Source organism: Zeus faber (genome assembly GCF_960531495.2).
Source record: "Zeus faber genome assembly, chromosome: 7".
Classification (NCBI taxonomy): domain Eukaryota; kingdom Metazoa; phylum Chordata; class Actinopteri; order Zeiformes; family Zeidae; genus Zeus; species Zeus faber.
Window position 1 is genome coordinate 34,009,763 of NC_137203.1, and position 12,757 is coordinate 34,022,519.

Here is a 12,757-nt window from a genome sequence, read left to right on the forward strand (position 1 = left end):
ACCGACAGAGTGAATGGGGACCAGGTTAAATTCAAAAGGAGTGACGAGGAAGGTGAACACAGGTGGTGAGATTACTGACACCCTGCCCAACGACCCGGAGGGGGCTGGCCGGGGCTCCGCTTCACTCTTTGAAGCGCGGGATGCTGTCTCTCCTTCCCGTGCTGTCCCCTCACCGTCCCCCTTAACCTTTCAGGGCGGCGCTGCCACGGATCCAGAGACAGCTGCTCAAACGCCTTGGCAGGGGTGCTGATGCTGCAGTCGACCGACCACGTTCTGCGGGACTGCCCCTTGATGGAGGTCGGACAGATGGTTTGGTTCGCTGGTCTGCCGGGCCTCTCCCCCAGTTGGGTAGGGACCTACAACATACAACAACATAGAGTACAAGGGGGTAAACATCAGGCTTTGCTGGACTCTGGCTGTTCTCAGACGATGATCCAGCAATGCCTGGTTTGACCCAGGGCTTAGTTGGAAGCATCAAGAGTGGAGATTCGGCGTGTGCATGGGGATATTCACATGTATCCGGTGGTGCGGCTTGAAATTCTTTACCAGGGAAAAAAGCATAGGGTTAAGGCTGGGGTTAGTTCCCCCCTGTCGCACTCCCTAATTTTGGGTATGGATTGGCCAGGGATTTACATGTTAATGAAGGATGCTGGGGGAGACACTGAGGGGTCATTAGTGGTTGCTGCAGGGTCAGGAGCAAAGGAGTCCCCACTCGGGTCTTCCCTGGTCCCAGTGGTCTCTTCCACGGATGATTTTCCACTGGAGCAACCGGGGGACGATACCCTGCCCAGACGCCGCGCTCACTCATCCGTATTTTTCACTGATTATGGATAGCTTGTATCGAGCGAGCCATGACACTCAGTCAGGAGACAAAATAACCCAGTTGTTGGTGCCGAAAATCCACTGGGAATTGCTCCTCCAGGCGGCTCACCATAACCCAATGGCGGGGCACCTCGGACACAAGAAAACTCTCCAGCGGATAATGGCCCGCTTCTATCGGCCGAGCATTTGGGCGGATGTGCGCAAATGATGCGCTGCTTGTCCCGCGTGCTGATAAGTCAATGCTCCAGCTACACCAAATGCGCCGTTGAAGCCCCTTCCCCTAGTCAAGGCGCCGTTCGAAAGACTCGGTTTGGACATCATCGGGCCATGAGACCACAGTGCTCGCGGGTATCGTTTTGTGTTAGTCTGAGTGGATTATGCAACCCGGCTCAGAGCAGTGCCTCTGCACAGTATTACAGCCAAAAGTGTGGCATGGACGCTTTTTCAGGTCAACTCCCCATTTGGGATTCCAAAGTTAATCCTGACTGACCAGGGCACTTACTTTATGTTGTGTACACTTCAGGAACTTTACAAGTTATTGGGTGTCTGCTCAATTCGGACCAACGTTTACCATCCCCAGACTGGTGGAGTGCTTTAAAAACATGAATCGGAAGTTCGTTCATGACGATAGCCGTAATTGGGACACATGGTGGACCCCAAGCCTCAATTGGATTCTCTGCCTTTGAGCTCCTTTTTGGCAGGAGAAAAACTGGGAGGTTCCTCGCACCAGTAAGAACGAGATACAGTATGTTAAGGACCTGAGAGCAAGCTACATGCGCTGGGACAGCAGTCACAGGAGGATTTGCTCCAGGGCCAGGAACGGCAGTTCTGCTTATATGACGGAAGGGCCCGACTCAGACTATTTGCACCGGGAGACAGGTTGCTCCCTACGTGCAGCTCGAAATAACCAGCCAAGTTGCAAGGGCCCTTTGTGGTCACACTCTCACCGAGCCAGAGCATGGATGTGGCCATGTTACAATGCCAGTTTTCTGACATCTTCTCCCCCCTGCCGGGCCGCACATCCCTCATACACCACCATTTGGAGACAGCCCCAGGCATGAAAGTACGCTCTCGGCCGTATCGCCTCGCCGTACATAAACGCAAAGTCTTGGAGGCAGAATTGAAAGCTTTGTTGGACATAGGGGTGATAGAGGAGTCTACAAGCGACTGGTCTCGTCCCATCGTGCTGGTAGGTAAGCCTGATGGGTCGGTCCGCTTCTGTGTAGACTACCGGAAGGTTAACGCGGTGTCGAAGTTCGATGTGTATCCTATGCCCTGGGTCGACAAGCACCTTCAACGTTTAGGCACGTCTTAGTTTTTTACGACACTGGATTTAATTAAAGGCTACTGGCAGATTAAGTTAAACCCGGCTTGGAGAGTCTTGTTACATGTTGTTCTTTCTTTCAGTGGAGAGCAGAGGTGCAGGACGCAGAAACGCCTGCGTTCAGTTCTAGTTTATCTTTCTATTGTGCTAGCGAGCCTTATGTAACCAGCATGAATAAAATCCTCGCCATGTCGGCGCTCCACTGCCCGAATATCTCCCTCCCTAAACCCATACATGTGGGTAGGAACTCCCAAAGGGAGGTTGGGTTCACAAAAGATAGATGGAGGAGATAGATTGAAGGAGAACATGTTCATGCAGAATGAAAAAAAGAGACGGGACACAAATAAAAATAACATTTGTGCCCACACTGGAGAGACATGCTGCCATAGCAAAGTGAGACAGACAGACTATGTTTTCTTAGGATTGAACAGTGAGTGTTTTTATAAGTGGGGTCGTCTTGGTGCCAAAGAAAATATTATGTTTGATGTTATGTATGATATATATGTAAAAGCTTTCTATGATTCAAGATTCAAGATTCAAGATTTTTTTATTTGTCACATACATATACATACTTCCATACATATATGCAGTGAAATGTAATATATCCAGTGAAATGTAATGTATGATGACGTTTGCACTTGGATAACTGACACCATCGTGTTGCTCATCCACAGAATGCTATCTACTATTTTGTTTTGTCCAAGGCTATGAAAGAAAGACTTAATTTTAAGGGTTGATAGGTAGGTGTTCAGGTGGTTTGTATTTTCATGCCTGTTTCATGTATCTGGTCATGTTCCTGATTGTGGAAATGGTGTAAATGGCTTATGGTATATTTTAGAATCTAACAAAGAATCGAAATTTATATAGAACATTCCAAACACAGCACAATAGCCTCTGTGGCAAATGAGGGGGCATTGTTAAACCGGGGTCTGCGAGTACTTGAAGCTGCTTACCATGTTGATAGTCGTCAATGGATCTGTTCGGCCGATATGCAAACGGCCGTGGGTCAATGGTGTGGGGGAGGGAGGTGCAGATGTAATCCTTAATGAGCCTGTCGAAGCACTTGATGACCACCGAGGTGAGGGCCACTGGACGGTAGTCATTCAAGCAGGCTGGAGAGGCGATCTTCAGGACAGGGATGACGGTGGACCTCTTGAAGCAGGACAGGTCCACCGACTTGGCCAGGGGGAGGTTGAATATCCTTGTGAGCACTGGGGCTAGCTGGTTAGCACAGGCCTTCAGTACTTGCCAAGATATGCCATCTGGGCCGACAGCTTTCCTGGTGTTCACCCTCATCAGAGCCCTCCTGACGCCATGCTCATCCCCAGCAGTGTAACTCTAATTAGCTCCAATTTCTGTTGCCAACCTCAAACTACGTATGAAAGGAGTTCAGTTCATTGACTAGGGAGGCGTCCACACTCGTGGCTGGGGAAGGGCTGCTCTTGTAGTTCGTAATAGTCTGCAGCCCCTGCCAAAAGCATCTGGTGTTCCATTGCTCCATTTGTCGTTCCACTGTGTCCCTGTACGTCTGTTTAGCATCCTTCACCGCCCTCCGCAGTTTGTACGATGCCTCTTTGTAATTGTCCATATCTCCAGATACAAGACCATCGTTGCAAGCGGCCGTGCAACCATTCAGAGCGCCGTGGATGGATTTTTCGACCCATGGGTTCTGGTTCGGATATATCCAAACTTTCACTGCGATCACTCCGTCAATTTGTTCTTATCTTGTTCTGAACATGTCTTTTTGATAAAAAAAAACCTTCGACTTCTTTTTAAGTGTACCTCGTCTTATTAAAAATGCATTGACAAAAAAAGCATAAAACTTTTTACCAAGCCATACTGTCATTCACACATGCTGTGTTCTTGCTCAAAACACAACAGCCAATCAGACTGCAGTTTCAGGCTGTTGGTGCTGAAGTCCACACCAAATCCAAGTTTGAGCTACTAGTAAGCAAAGTGGTCAGTGACAAGCCGATAAAGGGAGACAAAAGACGATGAGTAGATTTGAGGAGAACAAAATCGACTCTTGACAGTGAGCTCATTTCCCGAGATGAGAAAGTTTACATCATTTCACGTGGCAGTTGTTTGGATATTGTGCTCTGCAAGATATGCCGCAAACTTGTGCCCAAGAAAACTGGAAACACAGCCGATTGAAGAGCATGACACTGCAAAGCCAAACAAGTAGTCTAAGTGACTTTCTATAAACTAAATAAGCCACTGAGCTTGGTTGGACGTCTGTTATCACAATAAATTAAAAGCCAACCTGCTTCCTATTACATTACAGAAATGAAAACCATTCTGGTGAAATTACTATAATCCCATCTGTTATTAATAAAACATTTACATTACAATTCCCTGCAAATAACACTGGCATTATGAGGTTCTTCAATAATCTTGAATTTCCCACCATAAATCCTACTCAGGTCAAAGAGATCGATCAAGTATAGCATTTGAGTGAAATAACTCAATCAAGTCAATATATAGTGACAAGGCTAGGCAAGTGGCAAGGTTATTCAATTGAGTTTTATAAAAAAAAAGTTAGCCCCCCTTTTAAATATGTTTGGACTGGGGAACCTTGCAACAAACTCACTGAAGCCTCTCTCTTGAATGTAGATTATACAATTAAAAAAAACCCTTGGCTGTACACCTCAAATTGGTAATGCACAAAATCATCTCATCAGATCAAACCGTTTTTTGAATCAAGAATCGACACTCCTTTTCGAACATCCTCCGACTTCTTCATGTTCTCTTTTCCCTTGCATCCAATGAGACACCAGAGGTGTCTCTTTGGATGTAGAGAAAGAGAAAGAGTGGAATGGAGATATTTATTTGAGGGTTTCAAGAAATTTAGCTTTGGTCCTAAATATATGTCCTGGTTAGCACTGCTATATTCTTCCCCTAAGGCTTCAGTAATAACTAAATGAGATGCTGGCTCTTAACACTAAGCAGAGGAATCCGTAATGGGTGCCCCATGAGCCCCCTGCTATTTGCCATGGCAATTGTATCCTTATCCATCACACTTAGATCCTCACCCTTCATCCAAGGCATTTACAAATCGGGATTGCTGAGTAGATTTGGGGCTTTTTCAGGACTCAAGTTGAGAGCGAATTTTTCCAAGTAAACAAACTAGTCCTCTGCATTCCACTTTTTCCTTTTCAGATGTCTAATAGCCGTTTCAGATATTTTGGTATAGTAGCTGTCAGGGTATCAATACCCTGCATAGAGGTAGTTTGTTTAGTGGGAAACATTCACTTTTTGAAGAGATGGAACATTATTCACACTCTATTGTCTATTGCTGGGATGGTAAATTGAGCAAAATCTATCAAAAATGTACAGTATATCAAAACTGGCTTTTTAAAATTTTTTCAATGCCTTCTAGTTTTATTACTTAAATATTTTTTTCAGATAGTAGACCAATTTGCTTTGTGTGGGAAGGTACAACTCCAAGGATCAGAAAAGAGTTTCTTCAAAGACACAGATCTGTCAGTTGATCTGTCAGCTCTCCCTTATCTAAAACATTATGACTGGGCAGCAAACATGGACAAGATTACTCTCTGGGACTAGGAACCCAAAATTGAATTGGTGCAAAATTTAAGCCAAATCCTTTCACTCAAACCTCATTATTGGCATTATTGGTTTAATGTAACCTGCATTTTTGACCTACTTGATTCTCCTCTAGCTCCATTGTTGGATCCACCTTAAGAACCTGGTCCCAGTTCAGAATTGCTTTTGGACTCTGTGAGCTGTAAAACCATAGTCCCTTTAGCGATAACCATCTCTTTCTCCCTGTTTGTATGGAATTAATAATTATTTTATTATTATTCATCACGCAGGTGCAACTGCACGTGGCACACACACACACACACGCATGCATGCATGCATGCAGGGAGCGCTGACGACCACGAACACACACACACATGTGGCTGGAGAAATTCAGCCTCTGAATTAACAGTAGGGAAATGGATACAGATTAAAATAAGATAGGAAATACAACATACGTACACAAGTTAACATGTGTACATACAGTAGCACAATGCCAATTAGTGAGCCCGATACAGGTAAATTGCAGTAAATATACTGTAAGTTACAGTATTGCAGCATTACTAATAAAATGTGGCATACAGTAGTAAAGCTTGTGGGAAAGAGTGGCATCCATTAAAAACATCAGTAATAATCTCAATTATATATAACTCGACTGGAACAGTTTAACACAGCAAAGCAGTAGAAATTACTGTGGATGTAAATTCTTAAACATATTTGAGGGGTACAGTGGTACCTCGACTTACGACTGCATCTATAATAGTTGTGAAAATTTGTATCGACTTGTGACCGACTGCTCCAAGACACAACCGTGGAAATTTGCAGTTGGCGCGTCGGCGGCCAGTCACCAGTCAGTCAGCGGGCGACCTACATAGTGTGTGTAAGTAGTTTGCGGCTTATCGATATTTTTTTCATATTTACTGTGTTTGTGGTGTGTATTTTGTTTATTTTCACCCTTCATGATGACTCCTAAGAAGAAGGATGATGGGAAAAAGAAAATGGCAATGATTCCCATTGAAACTAAGAAGGAAATCATATGAAAATATGAGCGTGGTGTATATGTGAAAAATTGCTTCGACATACGACTGTTTTAACATACGACCGTTCTTATAAGAACAAATTACAGTCGTAAGTCGAGGTACCACTGTACTTGCATTTTTATAATATGCGTCACAATGCTACTGAGAGTAGTTTGACAATAACTATTTGAACAGTCACAGCAGTTGGAAGTGCCCATTCTCCAGTGTCTCTCTCTTTCGCTTGTGTTTTTTTTCCTATTCATTATTAAAAAGCCTACCTAAGTGCAAAGCCGATATTAATGCAGCATTGTTTTTTTAAAGGTTGACCCAGGAACAAATACAAGCATCCCAGTTGAGCTCTGCAAGTCAGTCTATCATTAGTTGTTTGTACTTTTTTGTCTCGGATGAATTGGCCCAATTGCGATGAGTGACATGCAAGTGATTTCACAAGGATATTTGAGTCCCAGACAACCCATTTTCAAGATCTTAAGAAAGATAATAAAGAAATCTTTTGTATTGAAGGTCATTAAGAGCTGCTCACTGATTTGGGATTGTAGGAAAGTGTTCGGATCAGTCAGACTAGACTCAATTCTTTGCAATACAGTGTTGGATAGGGACAGTATCATTTAATATATTTTTCATTATTACTATTTAAATTTAAGATCCTCTCAGACAATAATGATAACTGTCACTTTTCACTCAAACTTTTATAAAAAAAAAAATTTCAATTGTATATTCAATTTGCTCTTTTTTTGATGCTGGAAAGTAACAGGGCTTCTCCTGGGAATTGTTTTAGTCCAGGCGGTGACTGGAGATTGAGTCGGTATGTTTTATTAGCTGTAATAGGTTGCAAAACAGAATGACTAAAAGTCTAAAATATAGTTTGTAACATTGATTTGGTAATGTGACTTGATTCACCTGGTCGTATCTTCACTCACTTTTCGCTTGCTCCCTAACTTAATCGCTGTGATGTGAATTCAGGGATTTGTTTCTCAACTCATTATAAATGTTAGAAAGTAATTGATGAAAACATGTGGAAAAAACTGTGAATGATGTAATAGTGAATTGTAGAGTAAGACCGTTAATCTGTTTCTCCCCATTTTTTTAGGTGGGCCCAAATCATGACTCGATGACGTGGAGTGGTCATACTTGGCATGGCCCCTCCCCTGACATTATATAAACACCAGGTCGGATTAGGAAAATCAGTGGTGAAATATGCTAACAGCCTGGAGTTTGGGATTAAACACTGTTTTCTTAAAAACAACAATTTCTTAAAAACAATTTGTGCTTTATAATAAAAAAAACATGTATATAACTTTAAAACTTATATTTACTTTATAAGTATACAGGTCCTGAAGGGTGGACAGGTCACAGCCGATTATCCTCTCTGCTGCTGACTAATTAACACTCTGCTAATTGCTATCTGTTCCTTGCTTCTGAAGTGTAAACTTGGGTAACACTTTCAATTACAGTCATTTTTTGCAGGTTTGAATTGCTGGGGTAAATTTGACCACAACAACATAAAATATTTTAACTTAATAGCTGGGTTGATTTGGATTTTGACAACAGAGGATGCAATAGAAGTGCTAAGGGTCTTTCATCAGTAGCCCACAGAGTCTTCCAGTGCCGATTCACATTGTTTAATAAATTGTTTATAAGAAATTGCTCTCTGCGAGAGCAGAGTAACCTGTGAGAGTTTGTATGGCCGTCTGCGCTCACCATGGAGAAACTCTCTCTCTCTGGCATGCGTGGTGGCTGCTTTCTGCGCTTTCTGCCAAGTTCAACACACAGGGGCCATTGTTTACCTCTCCCTATATTTTGTTTCTTGGTCACAGCTGTTTTTACAATTCTCTGTTATTGAATTTGTACGTGAGGACTTGAATCGTGCAAATGACAGTTAATATCTGCGCTTGTGAAATAATGTATGTTTTATTGCGCTCACGACATATGACATAAATCTGACGCCATAATTTGACACTTTTAATTGAACATGAATTTAAGTCTATGAGTTTTGACTGGTTGTACATTTTTAAAAATCCATTTTCTCTAAAGCAACTTTTTTTATTTCGATAATTTAGAAAATGAACCCACAAACAGCTAAATCAATGTAATTAAAAACTGTTCAACATCCATACTTTCATAAAAGGAATGTTTATACTCCATTACATGGACATTGTATTGAGTCTGGGAATTTGACTGGTATTGATACAAAATTTCAGTTTTGACATCTCTAAATTGAATCTCTGAATCATTGCGCTTATATATCAAATGTAAAAGTAAATAATTGTTTTTCAGTATACAATATTCTCTTTTACATAGAAAACTGCTATATTCTGGCCGACTGGAATATTAACTTGCAAGGGTTATAGCTCCACATTTATTTATTTAAGAGGACTTTTATTTCATACTGCCACTTTTATTTATTTCAGGGCACTTTTATTTCATAATGCCACATTTCCATTCCTTATATGCAAATATGCCGACAGAGAGAGGGGGAGCCAGGCCAGCGCTGCCATTGGCGCTCTCCTACTCAACTTTGGTAGGAGTGGTTGCTTGGAGCTGGTGCTTAGCTCTCGATACTTCCCCGATTGGAGCGTGGAGTGGGTAGGGTCACCACCCGGTTCTGCTTAACCAACCCCACCCTGTACACCACGCCTGACAGTGTTAAGCCCACAGCCTCCTTGCCCCACTAGGAGCAATCTATATCTGTTTGTCATTTATCATGGACAGGTTGCCAAGAGCTAACCCATTCCTGGTCCCATCTGACACTCCTTCCTCCTGCGCCATACTGAGGTCCAGTCTATGTGAGGGTTGTGGGCCTGGGGCCAGGGGTAACCCAGCACCAGGGGGGTTTGGGGTGAGTCAATGAGGTGGAAGACGACTGACTCACGGTGGTTACCTGAAAGCAACAGTTGAAGGGGAACAGTCTGGTGCTCAACCGGACCAGACGCGTCCCATGGGCACAGAAATGGAAACGGGCACCAAGCCCAACTGGTGTGCCACTCTTTGGTCCAGATGCTCTCGTCTGCGCCAGAATCTAAGAAAGCTGAGCGATGTAGAGTCTGGTTATGTCAGCAGAGGGCGGCATTTAACAAGGGACGAGAAGTGGGGTAAAGGACAGCTTGGCTCGTACGTACCACCCCTGTGTCGCACGAACCGACCCATTTCCCAGACGCAAAGGTATGTGGCCCGGAGGTGTCCAGTCTGGCCACAGTCCAGGCAGGACCCCGTACAGGGGTTAGCGCGTGGCTGGAACGATGACACGCTACAGGACACGTTCAAGCACACTCTTAATGACAATCAGCGGGACTAGTTAGTGCTGCAGGACGGGCCCGGGAACCTGGACCAGTTGGTAACTCTGGCGTCCCGACTGGACAACTGGCTCCGGGAGCACTGACGCAAGAGGAATGCCAGCCCATACTTCTTGCTCTGTCGGGTCTGCCCCGGTTGCCGGCTTTAGCAGCCAGCGAGTACCCCCGAGGTCTGCCCAAGTCTGCCGGAGCCCATGCAACTCAGGTGAGCTCAGCAGTCTCCCAAGGTGCTGGTCTGCCGCCCACAGACCGGGTCCTGCCTGTACTGCGGCCAGACTGGACATCTCCGGGCCATATGCTCGCTGCGTCCTTCCCCTTGCCTAACAGTGTCGCAAGCCTACTGAGCAAGACGGAGGGTTATATGTGGCCAGAGCACATGGATCAGAGAGGCTGGATGAGAGAAGATGCAGAGATTGATAGAGGTACAGAAAGGACTAGAGGAAACCCGGGGAATTGCAGCCAGATAGGGCTAGTGAGGCACGGGAGGAAGGAAAAGGGCTTTTTCAAGCAGGAGGCGCCTGCCAGACAGTTACTTTAGTCAGACAGTCATTTCCCAGTTAACCTGCCTGTGATCCTGGTTCTTGTCCAGTTCCTGCTCCACCATGGCATCTCATCTACACAGGAAGCGGATTAGATTTGTGCGTGGGATGGGAGCAGGTGTGGACACAGTGAGTTGCTATTTTTAGTCTCCTCCTTCCGCAACTGGGCTGGGCTAATCTGTTGACACACAGGCTTATCCAGAGGCCATGCCTGCTGGTAGCTGTCTGCGCTGTGCTTGACCATTTCTAACAGCTCTCAGCTAGGACACACAGCTCTGCGTAATGGCCAAGTGTGGAGAAGGAAAAGCGCTGAGAAACTTTGCGGGAGAGCCATTAGTCTTGACTACTGAACCAGGTACCCCAGGTGGCACTGGGGCCCACTAGCTAAGACAGGCATGGCAGGGAGCACAGATGGCAACAGGCCGTGTGGCGGCAGCAGTTGTAGTGCGGCACAAGGATCCAGCTGCATGGGCTAGACACAGACAAGCTGAGAGGCAGCCTGGTGGTCCTCTACACACCGGTCAGGATCTCCTGTGCACTCATATTGGTAAGACATGCAAGGATGGATGAATGGAATGAAGTGAAAACATATATTAAAAACCCAAAGAAGAAATTAAAAAATAGGTATGTTGTGTGTTTCTGACTGCTGCTCTGTACACTCCAGTCTCCCCGTCTTTGCTTCTCGACCCCCGTGTCTGCTCTCATTGGATGTTAGCTTGTTGCATCACTCCCCACTCGATCCCGACATGACCAGATATTAAACATGCCTGCTATCTTGCTGGCGTCAAAATCTCGTTCTGTCAATGCTTGGGTGTTTTTTCTGCCACAATGGAACTGGCATTGACTTCAACATCACTTTGATTTTGCCTTCAGAAACATAGCCTGTTGTAGAGCCCTTTCCAGCTCTGTTCCTTTCTGTAGCCTCTGCTGTCTATCCAACTCGCTGTACTTGTCATGGTGTTTTTATCGCGTAATGGCGCCTAATGTTCATGTTTTTGTTACTATTTTATTGAGTTTTCAAATGAGACACAGGTATGCATCTACAAAGGTACTCAATCTCCCATCTTTCCAGAGGTGCTTTTACACAGTAAGGCTGAACTGTTCTCAGCATGGTTTGTAACAGTTACCATTGCATTTAGGTTGGGCACTGTGCCATGGAATGGTGAAGTGTTCCAATCCTGGTATAGTAATCGCACTGAATGTGGCCAAAGCACACTGGAGGAAAGGCTGAATGACATAAGTGTTCAATGATTCTCATCACATGCAGCAACATTACATCTGGTACATGTTTCATGTTTACATGCAACGGCGCCATCGTTGATGTAACTGCTGCTTACGTCATAATGATAATGATAATAAATTAACAGAGCGGCAAGAAAAGATCAGAGAAATTCTAACAAATCAAATCCTCCATTGGGAAGGAGTGGGAAATAGTGCAGGTCCATATGTGCAGAAATTATAACAACTGTCGCATATGGATCACGCAGATGAACAACGTCGCTGACACATCGTCTCATTTGTTGTTGTCACTGTAGGTTTTCTTAAGGACTTCCTGGTGATTCCAGTTTCACCGCTAATGGAAACACAAACTGTAACCATAACAAAGCGGGCTAGTTGGCACAACTTGGCTCAGCATGGTAGCACTTCGGGCTCAAAACGATTGTGGAACGAAAGGTTTAGAAACCCCTTCATTCAGTGTTCAGTTGGGCTGCTGAAATTTTAAGTCTGGCTTGCGATACTGTGATCGTGATATGCAATGCTGTCTTGTGAATGTTGTGTTGTAAACAGCTGCTGTGAGCTTAACAACTTGCAGCAGCTGTTTATGTGCAGCAGGTTGCAGTGAATGCTGGGGCATTGTAGTGCAGCATGTTGTGGGCAGTATTGAAATGGACCAATATTAATATCAAATCCTCGCATTTGCACGTGCGTCCCATTTGAGTGCATGGCCTGTCATGCCACGGTCGGCAGGATGTAGCATCAGTTTGTAGGCGCTGGGCGATGGGCCACGGGGGCTGGTGTGGTGGGTGATCTGCGTAGCTGCTGCTGTGACTTGCAGTCACTGGACTGGTTCTGTGTGTGCTTCGGCCTTGTGGATTTAGCTTGTGCATTTGGGCAGTGGTTTGCATATCTCTGGGGTGTGGTGGGTGTTGCTCTTTGTCCCCTGGGTTTCTCTGCTGCTGCAGCGCTTTCAGTTCAGAATGT

At 44.8% G+C, this 12,757-nt stretch overlaps 1 protein-coding gene across 1 annotated transcript in view; it reads left to right on the forward strand.

The window, feature by feature from the left end:
- Positions 1 to 9,673: 9,673 nt before the first annotated feature.
- LOC307233126 (tight junction protein 2-like) overlaps positions 9,674 to 12,757 on the forward strand; it is a gene marked incomplete at both ends in the record, with an annotated part of 146,091 nt that continues 143,007 nt past the window's right edge. The window contains 2 exons of the mRNA XM_080004338.1: positions 9,674 to 9,815; positions 10,166 to 10,221. Of these exons, the coding sequence (XP_079860464.1) occupies positions 9,674 to 9,815; positions 10,166 to 10,221 (198 nt within the window). The remainder of the gene's footprint in view (positions 9,816 to 10,165; positions 10,222 to 12,757) is intronic.